We start from the raw sequence: 19,307 nt of genomic DNA on the forward strand, positions 1-19,307 counted from the left end.
GGCACCGCGGGAGGGCGCGGGGACCCCCGTCCTCACCCCCCGTCTCCGCGCAGCTTGCCCCGGCCCCCTCCCTGCCCACGCTGCTGGGGCGCCCTCCCTCCCCAGTGCCCGTGGGTGCTCCGTGCTGCCCAGGCTGCAGGAGGGGGGGTCGGGGCCCCAGCATGGGGGTGTCGCAACGCTGGGATGGAGGGGTACCCCAGACGGGGGTGCTGGAGGCAGCCTGGGGCGATGGGGTGATGCTGCATCGCAGGGTCCTCACCCGCTGCGGGCAGGGGGCAGGGTCGGGGTGTCTGTGGTGCTGGGGAGTTTGGGGTGCAAGGGTTAGTACGGGGGTGTGGGGGTGGGTGTCAGTGTGTCTGGGGTTTGGGGTGCCTGTAGGGGGTGCAGGACAGTCAGTATCAAGGTGTCTGGGGTCAGTCTAGGGGTGCAGGTGTCAGTGTTGGGGCGCTGGCTGTGGGGTGACTCTGGGGGCTGGGGGCTCTGCTTTGGGGGGGTGACGCGGGGGGTGCGGGGTCATTACCAGAGCGCCAGGCTGGGGGGGCCTGAGGGGCGGCGTCAGGGCGCGGGGCGAGGTCGGGGGTGCGGGGACCAGTACTGGGGTGTCGGGTCTGGGGCCTGCGAGGGGATGGGGGGGGCAGCGCAAGGTGGGGGGGGGGGGTCCTCGGGGGCGGGGCCAAGCTAAGGGGGAGGGGGCGGAGCAGAACGGCGGGGCGGGGCCGAGCCCGCAGGGGCGGGGCGACCTCGGGGGCGGGGCCGAGCCGTCGGGGGCGGGGCGGGGCGGGGCGGGCCGCGACGGGGCGGCGGCGGGCGGCCAGGCCGGGCGCGTTTCGGGGCCGGCACCGCAGCGGGCCGGGCCGGGCCGGGCCATGGCGAGCTCGGAGCGGAGCGCGCTGCTCACGTACCGCCTGTGCGGCGGCTCGGGCGAGGAGGAGCGCGGCCGGGAGAGGGCCCGCGGCCGGGCCCGCGCCGCCGCCTCCGCCGCCCCCCGCAAGCTGCCCACCTTCCTGGGCGTCGTGGTGCCCACGCTGCTCTCCATGTTCAGCGTCGTCCTCTTCCTGCGCCTCGGTGAGTGCCGCCGGCACCCGGCTCCCCCCCCCCGCCCCGGCTGCCCAGGCTGCGGCCCCGGGCCCCCCGAGCTCCCCCCTCCCCGGCCCAGTGCTGCCCTGTCTGCCGCCTCGAGTCCTCCCAGTGCCCCCCCCCCCCCGCGCCCCCGAGCCCTCCAGTCTGGGGCCCAGAGTGTCCTCCCAGTGACCACTCCCCCCCCCCCGGCCTCGGAGTGCCCCCAGTCTGAGGCCCTGGGATCCTACCAGTCTAGAGTTCCAGTGCCAGGCTGGGGCCCCGGAGTCCCTCCAGTGCCCCCCCAGGGGCCCTCCAGGCCCGGTGCCCCCATACCTTCACCTTAGTCTGGAGTCCAGGTGCCCTCTCAGCAACACCCCCCACACACCCCAGACTCCTCTCCAGTGTGGAGCCCCAGTGCCCCCCCAAGACCCCTCCAGTCCGGGGCTCCTGCTGGACCCCAGTGAGGCATCCTAGTGACCTCCCAGTGCACTCTCTGTCCCCCGTACAAGCCCCTTGCACCGTCCCGGGGCAGGACCCTGCTGTGCCCCAAGCATCCCCCACCAGGACCCCCAGGGCGGGACCCTGGTGTCCCCCACCTGGGACCTGCGTGCCTTCCCGGTTTCCCCCCATCTGGGATCCGGCTGTTGAAGCCCCTGGGCCCCCACTGTCCCCTCCCCTCAGAGGTGCGGTTTGGGGCAGGCTAGGTCTCAGCTGGCCCCCAGTCTGTGTTATGAGGCTGTTAGTGGGCGCCCTGGGAGGACTAGGTGGGGAGAGAGGGGCAGACTGGGCATGGCCCGGGGAAGGTGGGCGTCCTTTGGGGGGCCGTGGGAGGGGCGATGCCCCCGGCCTGGCCGGGGCAGCCAGAGGCCTGGGGCGGGCAGCGTCCGCCTGGCATCTCAGGAATGGGGAAGGCTTTTCCTCTTTCGCTTTCCGCCCACGGAAAGCCTGGGGCGGGAGCTGGCTGTGTGCCTGGGCGGGCTGGGGGGCCCTGGCAGCCCCTGTGGGGCCACGAGCCCCCTTCCCCATCCCCACGGGACACCCCGAGCTGTGGGGTGGGGGCACAGCTTGTCTCATGCATCCTTCGCTTCCCCCCAACCTCCACCCCCTGCTGCCTCATCCCAGTTTGGCAGAAGCTCTGCCCCCCTCCTCCCCCAGCCCTCTACCCTGCAGCATCGCGGGGGTGCCCCACGCCAGGGCCGGCGGCGCCCGGAGCCTGCGGGGCCGGCGCAGGAAGGGAAGTGCGGAGCCGAGGAGGAGGGGAGCTGCCGGCAAGAGGAACCGGCCCGCCAAGGCCGCGGCGCTGAACCCGCCGGGCCACGTGGGCAGCCCCCCTCCCGGCAGCCCTGACCCCTTCCAGCACGCCCCGAACGCACCCTCCGCTCTCTGGGCTCTGCCAGCCCCTCCTGCCTCCCCTGGCTTGGCTTTGCCTGGCCCCCTTCGTTCCTGCTCCCCCCCCCCGCCCCCCGGCCAGCACCAGGGGTGCCCCAAAATCCAGCCCGCTCAGCGGAGCGCTGGCTCCGTGGGGGCTCGCTGGGGCACGCGTTTGCCGCGGGCCGTCCCCGGGCGGCCTCCCGCCGCGGATAACTCTGCGGCCGTTCTTGTGGCCGAGATAGGGCATCTTGCGACAACCTCAGGCGGCTCCTTCCTGCCTGCCGGAGTGGCCGGGCCTGACTCACTTCCCACAGCGCTGTCGCCACCCGGGGCAAGGCCGTCGGCAGGGACTGCCCTCCCTCCGGTGCTGGGGTGCCAGCCACGGGGCCTCCGGGCACCCTGCCGTGCCCGAGGGGCTCAGGGTGGGCTGGGAAGTGCCAGCTCTGGCTGGCATCCAGAGCTGCTTTTGCTTCCTGCTTCGCAGCAAGCAAACAAGGAATACAAAACTCAGTGGTGCCAAGCACTCGCTGCCCAGTGGGGCCGTGCCTGGAGCAGGAGGGGGGCTTGGTGCCGGGGGGTGCCCTGTGCCACAGACCCCCAAAATGAGAGGCTTGTCTGTGATGCATGGGCTCAGGGCAGCAGGTAGAGCGGGGGGTGCGTGCCCACGGTTCGTCCTGGGGCTCTCCATCCCTGTGCCACGCTCTAGTGCTGCCCTCTGGCTCTCTGTGGTCCTGTGCCCTTGGGGGAGGGCACCCACTGGGGCCCTTTGGACTTGTCCTCACTCTGCTTTACCCCCATCACTTCCAAGTGCCAAAGCTGGGGAAAGGGCAGAGGACCCACTGCCCAGTGAGGCTGGCAGCAGGACACGGAGGTCCCTGCCTCCCCCTGGCAGCACCCAGGGATTGCTGCAGGTTCCCCTGCCCTGTGCCAGCCTGCCACCTCCCCTCTCCCTGCTTGTTCACTCTCCGTGTGCCCAACTCTGAGCTGCCTGTGCAGAGGGTACACCAGGCCTTGATCCTGGCAGAGCAGCAGGATGGCAAAGGGGCAAGGTGGAGGGCACAGACAACTCGGGGTGCCAGAAGGGCTGCCTGTGGGTATCACCATGGGTGGTGATACAAGCATGGGCACACACCTGTGGGCATCACAACTGCCTGTTGTGCCAGCTGATCTTCTTCCTCAGCCTCCTTGAGGGCTGGTGTGCCATGCCTCGGTTGGCATGTCATGGGGCCAGGTCATGATTGGCATACATGTATCATGGAGCAGCTCTGCCTCCTGGTGCATCCCTGCCCCACCATGGGATCTCCACAGGTGGCGCAGAGTGAGGAAGTCTCAGCTCCAGCAGGGAAGGGGTGGGATGTCTGGGGGGGAGATGTGGGCATGGGAGTGGGAGCAACCCGTGTGCTCCCACCAGCACACGGTCCAGATGCTAGGTCTGGGGGATGGCTGTGCCTGCAGGCCCTGGCTCTGCTCGGGAGATTATGGGGTGGTCTGTGCTCAGCTAACAGAGATGTTGGTCTCTACTCGGTCCTTGGCAGGGTTTGTGGTGGGTCACGCTGGACTGTACCAAGCTCTGGCCATGTTTGCAGTGGCCTACTTCATCATAGGCATGACGGTGCTGTCTGTGTGTGCCATCGCCACCAATGGGGCACTGGATGCTGGAGGAGCCTACTGTATCCTTTGCTGTGGATGTTGCTGGGGTGCGGGGAACAAGCCAAAATTGAGTGACAACCCAGAAGTGGCTGGGGTGCCATGTTGGGACTGCAACTGCTCTGACCTGAGGGTGATAGGGAGACCCAAGGGTGCTTGTGGGCATTGGTTTGGGTTATTGGCATCTTTCCTTGACTTAGACAAGATATGATCAGCCGTGCCCTGGGCCCAGAATTTGGAGGTAGCATCGGGATCATGTTTTTCCTGGCCAATGTGTGTGGCAGTGCCCTTTACGTGCTGGGGCTGGTGGAGGCAGTTGTGGACAGCTTTGGAGTGCCACCTGGTAAGCACCCAGGTGCATGGTGGCAGAGGGCAGTGGGGATCCCCTCCCCAAGCAGCTCAAGCACCCTGTCAGGCTTGCCAAGGTGGGTGCATGGCACAGAGTTGGGGCATGGTGCTTTATGTAGCTGGCATGGCTCACCCAGGCCTCTACCCCTCGCTGTTGATTTGGTGCCCCTTATGCATGGCATGAAGCTGGTGGCTCTCAGCTCCAGGTGATGACTGCTCTGAACTTAGCTAATCCCGACTCATCTCTCTGCCCAGGGCAAAAAGTGGGCACAGGCGTCCACATCCTGCCCCAGAGCTACTGGTACGAGCTGCTCTACGGCACCATCCTGCTTGCCCTGTGCCTCGTGGTGTGCCTCGTGGGTGCCTCCATCTATGCCAAAGCCACCTTCCTCATCTTCCTTATCGTCGCGGGTGTGCTGGGCACCATCCTCATCAGCTTCTTCGCCACGCGACCCATCGGGGTGCCCATTCACCTGCCACACTTCAACAGCTCAGAGACTGAGGACGGCTTCTTCACAGGCTTCTCGTTCACTACTCTGCGAGATAACCTGGGTGGTGAGGAATGGCTTTTCCCAGCCCTGGCCATGGTACCTGCCATGATACATGTGCCCTAATCCTACCTGTCAGGCCAGAGAGGAGTGGCACTGTCCCAAGGCCTAGCACCTCCATGTCAGCAGGGACATGGAAGGGGAGAGCCTGCAGACACAAAGCAGGTGCCAGACGTAGTTTATTCCATGGTGGCTATTGTCTGGGCCCAGGGAGCATTGAGGAGAGGGTATATGGCAGGGCTGTGCCACCCCATACAGCTCATTGCAGTGTGTACCCATGTGTCCTGCAGGTGGGTACGGTGTGGACTACACCACAGGGCAGATGATGAGTTTCAGCTCTGTCTTTGCGGTGATGTTCAACGGCTGCACTGGCATCATGGCAGGCTCCAACATGTCGGGTAAGAAGAGGAAAGGTGTCAGGGGTGGGTGATACCAGGGGTGAGGAGTAGGAGCCACAACTGGGCAGTGGAATTGGAGGAGACCAAGGAGGGCTGTGCCTGCAGGCTTCTAATGCTGCCTGCTCCTGCCTGCAGGGGACCTGAAGCGCCCAAGCTACTCCATCCCACGGGGCACCATCTCCGCCGTGCTCTTCACCTACCTCGTCTACAACTTGTTGGCTTTCCTCATGTGTGCCACCTGCAACAGGTATGGCAGCTTGTTCCCACATCAGGGTCATTGGTGCCCAGGTATGCCTAGTGCCAGGGTATGCTGGCATGGGCTGATGTGGGTGCCAGCATGTCCATGTACCTCTCTAGAACCCTCCTGCAGAAAGATTATGGCTTCCTACGTGATATCAGCATCTTCCCACCCCTGGTCACAGTGGGGATCTACGCTGCTACCCTCTCCGCAGCCATGAGCAACCTCATCGGGGCATCCCGCATCCTCTATGCCCTGGCCCGGGATGATCTCTTCGGTGAGTTGCCTAGGGCACACTGGCACCATCCAGAGTCTACCCAGAGAGTTGTTACTGACTGGGACCAGCCCTGGAACCAGGGAGTCTTCTTTCTGGTTTGAGGGTGACATTTTGTGGGTTGGCATGTGCCCATTCTGGAGGATACAGTGTCTAGGGTCCTGAGTCTGGCTTGCAATTGTCCCATTTCCCTGTGGTGATGCCCAGTCTTCGTTGCCCTGCACGGGTGCAGGGTTGGCTACTTAGGGGTTTGTGCCCAGGGAGTCTTATTTGTAGTACCCAGAGTGGGGGGCAACCACTGTAGGCTGGACTGGCACCCAATGGCACAGCTGCTCCTCCCTGAGGGAGGTGGTACGAGGGTGCCAGTTGCCAACTGTACACCCCATCTGCAGTCTGGGGCGCACTCACTGGCGTTGTCGGCTTGGGTGCATGCCTGCATGCCAGCCGGGCTGCGGAGATGCAGGCAGTGCGTTGTCCGTATGCAGTGGTGTTGGTGCCCAGTGTGGGGGCAGGACTCCTGGCTTGCGGCTCAGGTGGCATGAGTGCCCGCTGGTGCCTGTGTGCTTGCCTTAGCTCTGCTTCCCCTTTGTCCACAGGCCGGGCGCTGGCGCTCGCCAAGAAGACATCTGCCAGTGGGAACCCCGTCATGGCTGTGATCCTCTCCTGGCTGTTGGTGCAGGTGAGTTTGTCCGTTACGGTGCCTACTCACTTGGGTCTTGCCTACCACAGGCGTGCCCTGTGGTGTTCCTTTTCCCAGTGCCACCAGATGAAGGTGGGTTGGCTCCTGGGCTGGGCATTACGGAGCCAGGCCCTGGCACCGCTAGTGTTGCCAGGCACGTTCCCCCAGCCAAGCTGTGTTGTTGAGCAAAGGGGGAGCTGCCCCCACCCCACGGCTGTGCCCGCAGCCTGGTGCCTCTCCTCCCTAACAGCCCCGTGCTCTGTGGTGGGACTGGGAGCAGCCAGGGCAGGCATAGCAGAGCTGAGGGGCAGCTGAAGCATGGGGTACCAGGCAGACTGGAGGGTGGGAGTGGGGAGCACTGTGTGGCTGCTGGAAGACATGGAACAGGAGGGAGATAACTGTCCAGCATTAGGGAGGCATTTGGGGCAAGACGGGTGGGGAGTGCTGCCCCCCACCCCACCCCCTGCCCTGGGGGGCACCTCCAAGGCTGGAAGGGGGGAGCAGATTCAGCCCCATGCACGTGGGCCCTGCCTGCAGTGACCTTTTCCTCCCCGAGCGGATGACTGAAGGATAAATGGATAAATCGCAGCAAATGGCCGAGGGTGGGGGCGGGGGGCTGCGAGCGTTCCTGGTGGGGGATCCGTTACCGCTGAGCCTTGCTGTTAACTCCCGGTGAGCCAAAAGCCGCGCGGCTGCGATTGGCAGCCTGTGGCCGTCGGGTGCGTAGGTGGGTAGCCAGGCACTGCACATGCACCCTGCCCACCTTCTGCACTGGGCTGTCCCCTCCTGGCATGGGAAATTCCTGCCCAGCGTGGCGCGCGGCTGCGTGGAAACGCCTCCTTCACGCCAGTCCCAGGGCTCGCTCGGGGGGCAGTCGGGCAGCGGTGGCAGTGAGCAGGTTGCTCATATGCGTTTCTGTGGTGGCTGCAGGCAAGGGGGTGCAGGGTGCAGTGGCACAAAGTGGTGCCCACCTCTGTGGAGGTGAAGTCTGGTCCTTGATGCCCTGGGAGGCTGGCAGGATGGGCAGCAAGGTTGCTGTGGGGCACACAAGGCTGGCAGGGCTGGCTCAGGAGAGTGCCGTGGATGTTGTCCCACAGGCCACTGGCTGCATTCAAACTTTGCCCCCTGTGCTCTCTGCAGCTGGTGCTCTTCTCCGGGAAGCTCAACACCATTGCGGGGGTCGTCACCACCTTCTTCCTCTTGGTTTACGCTACTGTTAACCTGGCCTGCCTGGCACTGGAGTGGGCGTCAGCCCCCAACTTCAGGTACCCATTGGTGCAGGGGAGGGAGGCTACTCTGAGATGCTGGGTGGGTATCCATCCATCAGTCCATCTGCAGCTCCAGTGCCATCGAGCCATGAGCGCTGCCCCTCAGTGGGACAGAGATGCAGAGCAGCCCCTCTCCTGGGCTTAACAGAAGGGCAGAGACACCCCCTTCCCTTGGGACAGAGGAGGGAGCATGTCCCAGCATGGCACTGGCTTGGCACCGTGCGTCCCCCTGCCTGGCACTGCTTTATTGAGGAGATATCCATGCATCCAGCATCACCCGGGTACCAGCCGCCCCCTCCCCCTAGGCTTTCCGGAGGAGGTAATTTATAGCTTGTGCCCGCCCGGCATCCCCCAGGCAGCTTGCCAAGCAGTGATGGAGCCCACTTTCCATTAGTGCTAATTAAACTAACGCGGGAAGGGGAGGAGGGAGATCCTGGGCAGGGGGGAGGAGGAGAGATCTTCCAGGAAGGATAAGTGTGTGTGACAAGCAGCCCTAATCTGGGGTGGCCAGGGTTGCCCTGGCCTGGGCCTGGCCTGGCAGAGCTGCCCGTACCCCTGCGGGGACACAGCAGGGTGATTCGGGGAAGCCTCGTCTGCCTCGCGCCTTGCCGCTGAGCTGCGCACGGCTCCCCCCCCCCCCCCGGCCCGATCAGTCCGTGTTCCCCCGGTCCCTATCGCCGCGCCCTGGCGACGCGAGTGCTGCCTGAGAGCAGGGACTACCCGGAGGGGATGGCGCCGTGCCGGTTCCCGCTTGTGGGACCAGTGCGGTGTGCGCTGCCCGAGGTGCGAGGCGCTGCCCGTGCCGATCTGGGGGCAGCGGTGGTGCCCAGCAGGGCTGGGTGGCGCTGCCGGAGGGTGCAGCAGGGCGGCGTGTCCCTGAGAGTGCCCCAGTCCCGAGGGAGAGCTGGTGTCTGTGCCGGGTTGGGGCTTGGCCTCCCCAGTTGCCCTCTTGGCCAGGCACGGATGGGGCACGAGCGGTGCCTGGTGGGGAGGATGCTGCTGCAGCTGGCTGGCAAAGGGACCTTCGCCCACCCCGCTCTCTAATGGCCCCTGCTGTGCCCCCCCCCAGCCCCCCCCCCCCCCCCGTGCTGAGGTCTCCATCAAGCGCAGCGGAAAAGGATTTTAATTACCTTTCAGCAAAAACAACAATTAGAGAAAATAACAGCTTCTCGCCTCCCCGCCTCTGCTTCCCTGCGCCAGGCTGAGCCGCTGCGCCCGGCTGCTGGTGCTGCCACGCGCTCCCTGGCACCCCGTGGCTCCCGCAGGCCGTGCCCGTCCCCAGACCCCGTCCTCATGAACGTCCTCCCTGCCTCAGGTTACCCCCTTTAGCCAGGGCGGGTAGCAAGAGGGTCCCCAAGGGCCGGGGTAGGTACCACCTTGCCTCTGCGCCCTGCTGGCACAAAGTGTTTGCCCTACAACAGCGGGGTACGCTGTGCTCCCCACCCCCTGCACCCCCTGCACTCCTCTGACCCTGCTTCTCTGTGGCACCAATCCCGTTCCCAGTTGCCCTCGGAGGGACACGGAGGGTTGGGTGCCCTTGCTGGGGGCCCTGTTGTGGTGTTGCCAGGCTGCCGGCTCTACTGCCAGCAGTGACGGCACGGCGAAAGGGGGCTGATTGAGGTAAAAATTGCCATTTCTCTGCCCAGCCCAAATGCATGCTGTGATGAGGTGCCGTTAGGGAGAGGGGGGAAGGCGGGCACACGGAGGGGGCGTGCAGCGGGCAGGCCTGCCGGAGAGCGGTGCCGCTGGGAGCCTCTTCCTCCATGCCCGGCCGCCCTGTGTGCCGGCTGGGCCGGGATGCCCTGGGCACAGCGTGGAGAGCTGGCTGCCCTTGGTGGGCAAAGGGGCTTCAGAAAGCGGCTCTGGCACTGTGCAATGTACCTGTGCCACCCCCCAACATGGTGTGGGGCAGCCAGGACGCAGGATTAGCTGGCAGTGCTGGAGAGCATCTTGTTACCCCCTGTGTAATTAGCTAACGATGCCCTCTGCAGCCTGGCGCTCCCCGTGGGAGCTTTCCTTGGCCAGCCAAGCACAGTCGAATGCCCAGGGCTTTGTACCCACCAGTGCCACTGGTGAGGATGGAGGAAATGCCAGCTCCCTGTGCCCGCCTGTCCGCTGGAGTTTGCCTGTAGCCCATCTGTCTGGCTGGCATGAAGCGGATGGCGTGAAGCCCTGAGCTAAGGGCCTCGTTTTTGCTGAGCTCCCGCCTGCAAGGTGCTCCCCGCTCTGCTAACGGGAGACCTCAGGCCCCATTCCCAGTTGCTTTCAGCCAGCAGCAGTGGGGCAGCCAGCTCCCGATGGGTACCACAGCAGTGCCTGGACTGGGGGGGGTATCAGGCAGGGCTGTGCCCTCCGCCGGAGGCATCTGGGGTGCCTGACGTGCCTAGGTTGGCACAACAGGTTCACTGGGGGTGGCTGGTCTGACCTTGGCGCAGCCTCCTGCTGCTTCTGCTCCTGCTGTCGCTGTGCCTGCCCTGCGGCGGGCACGGCAGCCCAGGCGGTAACGAATGCCTTTTCTCCTTGCTCCAGGCCCACCTTCCGGTACTTCACTTGGCACACGTGCCTGCTGGGCATTGCGGGCTGCTGTGTCATGATGTTCCTCATCAGCCCTGTGTCAGCCTCTGCAAGCCTGGGCTTCCTCCTCCTCCTCCTCCTCGCCCTCCACTACCTCTCGCCCAGCAGCACTTGGGGCTATATCAGCCAGGCCCTCATCTTCCACCAGGTGAGCTGTGCCAGCCGTGCCTACTGCCTTGACCTCCTCTGCTGGCCCTTTGCCTGCCTCGCACCATGCGTGGCAGAGAGCTGGCAACACCAGGGCTTGTGCCCCCTGGGCATCTGCCCAGTGCTCGCCTTGGGGGTGGCGACAGCCTCCTGCCATCTCTTCCTTGAGCGGCATTTCCTTGGGGCTGGCATTCCCGTGGTGCAGGTTGTTAAAGAAAGCAGAGCTCCTGAACGTCACTGCTTGCGGGAGGGCTGCCCGGTGTGGTGCATGCTCCTGACGCCTCTGCTCTCCCTCTGGCCAGGTGCGGAAGTACCTGCTGATGCTGGACGTGCGGAAGGACCACGTCAAGTTCTGGCGCCCGCAGATGCTGCTGATGGTACAGAACCCGCGGGGCAGCGCCCGCCTCATTGACTTCATCAACGACCTCAAGAAGAGCGGCCTCTACGTCCTGGGCCACGTGGAGCTGCAGGACTTAGGTGAGCGCTTGGCCCTTCCCCGGGGTACCAGCTGCCTGCCACCACCCCTCCCTGCGGGGTCACAAAGTCCCTGGGGCAGCAGGGCCCGGCTGGCTGCAGGGCAGCAGGTGATGCCCCTTGGGGTGCTCACTGCTGTCCTGGACAAGGGCAGGTGGGGCTGTGCCCGTCCTTCCCACCTCTGGGCAAGGGGACTGAAGTTGGGGTCGTTTTCCAGGGTGCTGGAGCATCGCTGGTGCCCATCTCCCAGCTGGGCACTGTGGACATGGGGGAGAAATGTCAGCACTTTGGGCACACCTGTGGCAGCTTGGGCTTGGCACGGTGTGGTGGACATAGGTGGCTTGTGTTTCTCCCAGGCCTCACGCACACACATAGGTATACACGCGTGCTTGCATGCGTGTGTGCTCACACATCTGTCCCTGCGTGTGCGCGCACAGCTCCTGCGTGCGTCGGCAGTGGTGTGCGCGCACAGCACCTGCACCCCTGGCCTCTTTGCGCCCCCTCGCACGAGTGAACACCTGTACACACCTAGCGCGCACGCCGGCATAGCATTGCACGTGTTTGCCCATGCACGTCCTTGCCACGTGCCCGCAGGTGTGCTCCCGTGCTGCAGGCGTGATTGCACCCCATCGCATGTTCATTTGCACACGCGTGTTCCCTCACCCGCTTTCCCTCGCCCTGCTGTGGCCATTCCCACCCCTCAGCAGATCCACAGGCTATGCTTCCCCCCGCCTTGCCGTTGCCATGGTGACTAATGGCCTGAAATTGGGGGGGGAGCTGTCTGGATATATTTTTTTATATATTTATGTATAATTTCATCACTCTGGCTGGAAGAACCTGATTCCACCTCCCCACCTCTCACGGGTGCTGCAGGTGGCCAGGGGGCTTGGCATGGGGCTTGACACTGGTACGGGGGCACAGGTTTGGGGCAGGGGTGGGTGCTGGGGGTGCTCAGCACCATGCCGGGGCGCTGCAGGGGAGGCCCCCCCGGCGTGGGGTGCCTGCCTGCCCCGTTGGGGCCTGACGCCCGTCTCGCCCCCGGCACAGACGCGCTGCCCTCGGACCCGCTGCAGGCCCAGCAGGACTCGTGGCTGGGCTTGGTGGACAAGCTGAACGTCAAGGCTTTCGTCAGCCTCACGCTGGCCCCCTCGGTGCGGCATGGCGTCCGGCAGCTCCTCTTCACCTCCGGCCTCGGTGAGTTGCGCCCGTAGCAGCTGCTGCCCCCCCGCCTTACCCCCTAGGGTGGGCGCAGGTGTGGGTCAACCCCACTGCCTCTGTGGGGTGGGCAGTGCCAAGGCCACATCAGCCCTTGGAGGCACCGTGGGCTGGCAGAGCCCTCCCCGTCCTCTCCGCTCACCCCGGGCTGGCGCGGTCTCTCCGGCAGGCGGGATGCGGCCCAACACGCTCGTGCTGGGCTTCTACGACGACACGGCGCCCCAGGATGGGCTGGCCCAGCACCCGGCCTTCACCAGCGCCCGCGAGGAGGTGCCCCTCGGCTTCCCCCCGGTGCGGGCACCCGCGGCGCCCAAGCTCCTCTCAGCCCGGGAGTACGTGGGCATCGTGGCTGACGCCTTGAAGATGCTGCGCAACGTCCTGCTGGCCCGGCACCTGGAGAGCCTGGACAAGGCCTGGGAGCTCCGGCGGGCCACCAGCTCCCCACCCTCCATCCACGTGTGGCCCATCAACCTCCTGCGCCCCGACAGCGCCCGCTATGCCGACACCTGCAGCCTCTTCCTGCTCCAGATGGCCTGCGTGCTGAACATGACGCGGGCCTGGCGCCGTGCCCGCCTTCGCCTCTTCCTCTGCGTGGAGGCAGGCGCCATGCCCCATGCCCAGGAGGACAAGTTGCGCCAACTGCTCAAAGACTTGCGCATCCAGGCCCAAATCCAGCTGGTGCCCTGGGACGCGGTGGTCAGCCTGCACTGGCAAGCCCAGCGGGCGCCCCCGGGGGGGCCGGCGCTGGCCGAGGAGGAGAGCTCTGTGAACTTCCCGGCCAACGCCACCCAAGTCTCGGATGAGTACGTCTGTGCCGCCAACAAACTCATCCTCGAGCAGAGTCCCACGCCCGCCGTCCGCTTCCTCTACCTGCCGCGGCCGCCCGCCGATACCAGCCTGTACCCACTCTACCTACACCACCTGGATTTGCTCACTCGGGACCTGGGCCCCACAGTGCTGGTGCACGGGGTGAGTGCCGTCACCAGCACCCAGCTCTAGGGGACAGTGGGGGACCCCGTCCCCAGCACTCGTAGCTCAGGGATGGGCACCGTACCCGCTCCAGACTCCTGGGTTCTCATTCAGCCAGTGCCTTTAGCAGCCTGAGGCTGGGCACCGTGGCAGGGGGGTGGGTGCTCCCAGCTGCGGGTGCCCCCCGGCTGGCAGTGACTCCTGCTTGGCTTACGTGAGCCAGCCGGAGGAGCCAGTGCCCTGCCCTGGCAGTGCCAGGGGCTGGCAGTGTGGACACAGCGGGGCTGGGGGGTGCTTGCGTGTACCAAAACCCTGGTAGGTGGCACAGAATTAAAAGTTGCCCTGGCAGGACCCGGGCACAGCCCTGGCACCGGCCAGGCAAGTCAGTGCATTAACAGTGCATCTTTGGTGTGGCAGCGGGGCAGCGAGGGGCACCTGGGTCCTGGTGGGAGGCAGGTGGGTCCCGGCTGCTGGGTGCATCCGTCTCCCCCTTGGAGCCCTTGGGTCACAGCCGGCTTTGGGGGGAGGCCGAGGGGCGATTCGTGGGAGTGAGGGTGGCTGGGCTGGTTGGTGGCACCCGTGGAAGATGGTAGCAGCTGGGCACGTGCCCCCTCGCCTTCAACACCCCCGGTGCCTCCCCCCCGCTGCAGGGGCAGCACCCCTGCCCTGGGGACCCAGGGGTCCGGGAGCCTGGCTGGGCCAGAGCTGAGCGGCTGGGGGGGCCGGCAGAGCTGTGCCCGCTCGTGGTGCCTGGATGCTCGTGTGGGCACGGAGCCGGGAGGGCGGTTAGCTGGGTTTGGGCAGGAATGGGGTAGCGGGGCTGTAACGCCGGGGCTGCGCCGCCTGCTGCGGTGTGGGGCACGGCCCCGAGCGCCCGCCAGCACCCGCCGCGCTTTCCTCCCGCGTCGCCCCGGCCTCGCCACCGCCGGCTCCTCCAGGCACCCTGCCAGCAGCGGGGATTGATTAAAGGCAGCCTCGACCTTGGTGCCCCGGCTCCCCGCCATCCCCGGTGCCTTTCATTAGGAAAAATTAAACGGGAAGGGGTGGGGGAGGGGAGCCCGGACGCCTGGGCTCCCTGTGCGCTGCTGCGGGGAGGGGGTGGTGGTGGGGAGCAAGCTGGGTGCTGGCACCGCCAGCCCTGGGCTCTGGCACCCCCTGCCCTGTCCCAGCACCCGTATACTGCTGCGGGGAGGCCTGGCAGGGCCCTTCATCTGCAGGCACCCTTGGGTGTGTGGGGTGGGGGGGTCCAGGCCCCTCATCCTGGTGGGGAGGGGGGAAAACGATGCAGGGAGGGGAGGGCTCTGACTCATGGGGCAGCCCTAGGGCGCTTCCCCCCCCCCCGCCCCATCCCTCCGCGGGGGGAGGCGGTGGAGCCAGCATTGCCCCGGAGCAGCCCCCCGCCCCTGCTGCCGTCGCCCCCGGGTGCTGCCCCCGCTGCCCCGCGGTATTGATTAGGGGAGGGCAGGAAATTGCCTGGGTGACGGGCGATAAATCTATTAGGTGCCTGGCAGGCGGGCAGCGCGCCCGGGCGCTGCGTGATCGATCGCTTCCTATTAGCCCCGGCGCGGGGGGAGAAGTGCTGGGGGCCCCATGGCGGGGGGGTTTGGGGGGGTCTCAGTGCCCAAATTCGCACCCTCAGGCCGGGGGTGGGGGTCTGCCTGGCGGGGACCAAGGTAGGGGGGCTGGTGCTGGTGGCGGCCCGGCGCTGGCACGTCCCTGTCCAGGCCGGGCGCGGGGGCACCCGGCTGTGAAAGGAAACGCGTCGCCCCGACCCTGCCCGCCGCGGCCCGGTGATTTTATTTACAAACAGGCGGGAGCTGGCACAGGGCAGCCGGGCACCAGCGGGACCCAGCGGCCTATAATGTTAATTATCACCACGTAATTAAAAGCCCATAAAAAGCCTCACACTTCATTAAATTAAAGCTTCCCCACACCGCAAAGCCCGGGCTCCGGCAGAGTTAACCTTGGCCGTGCCAGGCGCGGGCACCGCACAGCCTGCGCCAGCCTGGCCGGGGCGGGGGGGACCCAGCCGGGGGGGGCAGGCAGCCCCCGTGCACGCGCAGGTCGTTGCATTGCGATGCAGCGTTGCCCACGCACACGCGTGTGCACACGCGCGTCCCAGCTCAGCCCGCGCAGGGAGCCGAAGGCGCGCGCGTGGATAGCTGCACGCCGGGCAGTGCCCACTCCGCGCACGCCTGCACGCGCAGCCGTCCCCCCGCCACGTCCCTCCCTCCCCGCGCACACACGGCCCCACACGATGCGTGTGCACATACGGGTGTGTGCACGGCGCTGTATGTATGTAGGGGCACAAAGAGGGGAATGTGTGTGAGCGTGCGCATGTGTGTATGCACAAAGGTGTGCGTGTGCATGCACAAGGGGTGTGTGTGTGTGTGTGTGTGCATAAGGGGCTCATGTATGCACAAGGCTGCATGTGTGGGTGTGTGTGCACAAGGAGGGCTCGTGGATGCAAGGCAGTGTGTGTGTGCACGCACAAGGAAGGGAACGTGCACATGCACACACGAGGCTGCTTGTGCGCACATGTATCAAGTGTGTGTAGTGTATTAAATTGCAATGCAGTGCTCACAGGGGGTGTGTGTGCATGTGCGTGTGCATGTGGGTGTTAATCCGCACACCGCACTCAAGCAAGGGTGCGAACCAGGGGTGTCCACAAAACAACCGTGCACGCGTGTGCGTCCAGGCGAGCCCGTGCCCGCCGGGCAGAGGGTGGCTGGGTGGTGCGGGGGGCCAGCACTGGAGGGTGCCTGTGCCCCCGGCCCCGCGGGGGCGGGCAGACAGCGGGGACTTGGCTATTTCTTGGAAATTTCGCAGCATTCATTTCAGCGCAAATAAAAGCTGTCATTGCCGGAGAAATGATACTGATCGGGGTCTGAAAAGACAGCAAATTACCCGCCTGAAAATGCACCGCTGGAAAAAAAAAATGCATATTAAACACACAAAAAGGCACTTTGCCATCAGCCGCGCTTCCCCCGCCGCTCCAGAATAACCACACTTTACATAATTCTCCCTCTCCACCTCCGAATTAATTTTGCAGACAGCGGCGGAGGCAACCCTGTAACAATAGTGGAGGGGAGAGGCGGCGGTGGCGGGGACGCGGGCCGGGGGCTCGGGGACGCGGCGCTCCCGTCCTCGGCCCTGCGGCCTCCGGGGCCAGGGCGCTAGGGGTGGGACACGCGGGGCAATTTCTCGCACTGAGGGGCGGCTCTCAGGCAGCCTTTTCCCGCGAGCGACGACCCCTCGCCAGGCTCTTGCTGCGGCCCCGGGAGGGAGGCAGGTGCCGGCAGGGTGCAAATCCACAGGGTCAGCCTGGGCTGGCACCCGGCACGGTGCCCCAGCGCCCACCCGCTGCCCCCTTCTCCTGCCCAGCGCGGGGCGGCCGTCGGTGCCCACTCGGCCCAGCACCACCATCTGGGGAGCAAATGGTTTATAGGGGATTTGATGGGTGGTGGCCATGGGGAGGGAGGCATGTTGGCCAGCCAAAGAATTGGCATCGAGGGGCTGGCGGGGGGCAGGGGGGGCAGCGGAGGTCGGCACCATGCTGCTTTGCATTTTCAATGACAGACCCATGCCGGGTGCTCGGGAGAGTGGAAAAATCTTATTTGTCACCTGCTGGCGGTGCACGGCGGCTCCTGCGCCGTGGCTAATCTCGGGGAAAATGAGGCTGCCGGCGGGGTGGCCCGCGGGACGGGCACGGTGGAGTGAGGCAGGCACCGTGGTGGGGGGGGGGAGGATGAGGGCACAGCCTGGCGCCAGGCCCTGCTCCGGGCTTGGGGTGCAGGGCTCAGGGTGCCCCCGGGATGGGCACCCGCGGAGGTGTTGGAGGTGTTGCACCAGCCTCGCTCCTGGGTCCAAGCCGCCCGTGCTGGCACCGGGGCGCGTGGCACGGGCCGTGCCGGGCTGAGTGCTCCTCCAGCCAGCACTCCCCACGGCCTCGCGCCTCCTCTCTCCTCTCCGCGTGCCCAGGCTCCGGAGTGCCAGGTCCAGAGGCTGCCGCTGCCCGCGTGTCGCCCCTGGGGCACGCACAAGAGATTTAAGGGGGAGCAAACAGAGGAAATCGGGAGCCGGTGCTGCCTGGCCTCACCTCTGCCAACAGGTGCCCGTCTTGCACCCACCGTGCCCAAGCGCCTCGAGGCGCCAGCCCCAGCGGGACGCCACAGCTCTCTGCGGCCGGCACAGATTTATCCATTATTTTATATCCACACGCCTTTAATTTTTACAGCCCTGCTCGAGCAATACCCAGGGCTGTTAATAACACCAGCCTCCCCCCAGGGCTGGGTCCCGGTGCAGCGGTCAGCGCCTTGCCCAGGCCGTGCCACCTTGCAGGGGGCACCTTGGCCCCCGGCGAGTGCAGCCCGAGCTCCCCCCACCCAGGCCGCGAGGCCTGGGCCCGGGGCAGCCCGCGGCGCCCACAGCAGAAGTCAGGGTGCAGCCCGGCACGCAGCAGCTGAGCCACCCATCACTGTGCTGGGGAACGCCCCTGGCGAGTGTGGCACAGCACCCCCAGCCTCAGGGGCTCTCCTCCCAGCACCCAGACACATGCTGGCCTGGGGCTCTCCCCCCCAGCACCCAGGAAAACCCAGAGCACCCGTCGAGGCACCGGGGCTGTGCCGGCAAGGCAGGCGAGCGTGGCAGGCAGGATGGCCGAGGGGGGCCGGGGGAAGGCGGCTGCCATACGGGGCTGCCGCGGGCGGTGGGAATTGATGGGTTATAAATCTCCTTGCTGGGCCCCCCCGTGGCAGAGCGACTCACGATATTTATGTTGGGGATTTATCTGCAATGCAGTTTAATATTCCCGGACCTTGGCGTGCGTGCGTGTGTGTGTGTGTGCGTGTCCCCCCCCTCCCCACGCCCCCCATGTCCCCCTGCCCGCCTACCCCATCACCCGGAGCAGCCCGGGCTCCATCTCCTCCCCACCCCACAAACCCTGCACCCTGCACCCGCTCGAGTAGGACTGGCCGGGCCGGGGTGGGCCCCACAGGTGCCCCTTGGCACGCCGGGGGGGTGGGGGGGGAGAGTGTGCCAGCAGCCGGGATGCTCCTGGTGCCAGGGCCAGCCGTGCCGCTGCCCGGCTGCTCGGGGGTGACAGCAGGGTGCCCGGGCGGGGTGGTGCTGCCAGCCCCCGCGGCGGGGGGCTCGGGGACCCCCCTGCCCGCCTCCCCCGCCGGCGGGGATGAGGTAAGGCTGGCGGGTGGCACAAGGCTGCTCCATTTGCATAATAATCTCGTTAATGGAGCCCGGCCTGCGGGAGAGCCGGGCTGGAGACGCCACCCCCTCCCCGCCCCGCCGCCTCCCTCCGGCCCCGCCGCTCCGGCAGCCGCGGCGCGGGGCGCGCAGCCGAGCGCGGGGCGCGCAGCCGGCCGGGCGCCGCCGTGCAGCCCGCGAGCCCCCCGGCCCGGGCGGCCGGACGAGCCTCCCCGCCCCGAGCAACGCGGTGAGCACCCCCGAGCACCCCCCGGGCGGACCCCCCCCCCCCCCCGTCCCCCCCGTCCCCCGAGCGCCTCGGTGAGCAACCGGACGAGCGACCCCCCCCCCCCCCCCCCCCGCGGCCGAGCACTCCTCGGGGATCCTGCGCGGCGGCTCCCGAGCGGCGCGGGGAGCGCCCCCCGCGCCAGCATCCCCCGAGCTTCCCGCCGAGCATCCCCCGAGCGCCGCCGAGCACCGCCGCCGAGCACCGCCGGGCCGCCCGGCAGCCCCCCGCCCCGGGCGGCCCCTCGCCCCCCACCCCCACCCCGCGCCGTGCCCGCTGCCGCTCCCGCAAACTTTCCGGTGCCGCCGCAGCGGGCTCCTCCCGGCGCGGCGCAGCCCGGCGGCGGCGGCGGCGGCGGCGGCACAACTTTGCCCAAGTTGCGGAGGCAGCGGGGCCGCGGGGCTCCGCCGTGTCCCGGCTTGGGGGCAGAGGGGGGCCCGCTGCGGGGACACCAGCCGCCCCCCAGCCCAGCCCACCGCAACCCCCTCCCCCGGCCCGCGGATCGGCGACCCTGGCGCGCCCTCCCTCCCCCCCCCGCCAAATCCAGGGGCTCCCAAGGGCAGCACTGGGCAGGGACTGGGGGGCCTCTCCCCCGAACCCATCCATCCCCACC

General features: G+C 66.9%; 1 protein-coding gene across 2 annotated transcripts; it reads left to right on the forward strand.

The window, feature by feature from the left end:
* Nucleotides 1–824: 824 nt before the first annotated feature.
* On the forward strand, nucleotides 825–13,595 carry SLC12A9 (solute carrier family 12 member 9). Of its 2 annotated transcripts, XM_062582484.1 has the most exons (13): nucleotides 825–1,065; nucleotides 3,966–4,100; nucleotides 4,283–4,420; nucleotides 4,681–4,980; nucleotides 5,264–5,371; nucleotides 5,507–5,618; nucleotides 5,729–5,886; nucleotides 6,480–6,562; nucleotides 7,703–7,827; nucleotides 10,360–10,552; nucleotides 10,854–11,028; nucleotides 12,073–12,219; nucleotides 12,410–13,595. In XM_062582484.1, exons 1-13 carry the CDS (start codon nucleotides 867–869, stop codon nucleotides 13,237–13,239), a joined length of 2,703 nt encoding a protein of 900 aa, XP_062438468.1. In that variant the 5' UTR covers nucleotides 825–866; the 3' UTR covers nucleotides 13,240–13,595. The 2 variants fall into 2 exon arrangements, with proteins under 2 accessions (XP_062438468.1, XP_062438469.1); XM_062582485.1 differs by lacking the exon at nucleotides 4,283–4,420.
* The last annotated feature ends 5,712 nt before the right edge of the window (nucleotides 13,596–19,307 follow it).

The sequence above is a fragment of the Rhea pennata genome, chromosome 9 (assembly GCF_028389875.1).
Source record: "Rhea pennata isolate bPtePen1 chromosome 9, bPtePen1.pri, whole genome shotgun sequence".
Taxonomy (NCBI): domain Eukaryota; kingdom Metazoa; phylum Chordata; class Aves; order Rheiformes; family Rheidae; genus Rhea; species Rhea pennata.

Coding starts and splice junctions, on each gene's coding strand:
- SLC12A9 (XM_062582484.1), top strand. CDS start 867: ATGGCGAGCTCGGAGCGGAGCGCGCTGCTCACGTACCGCCTGTGCGGC. Junction 4,981..5,263: donor TCTGCGAGATAACCTGGGTG/GTGAGGAATGGC, acceptor TGTGTCCTGCAG/GTGGGTACGGTGTGGACTAC. Junction 7,828..10,359: donor GCGTCAGCCCCCAACTTCAG/GTACCCATTGGT, acceptor TCCTTGCTCCAG/GCCCACCTTCCGGTACTTCA.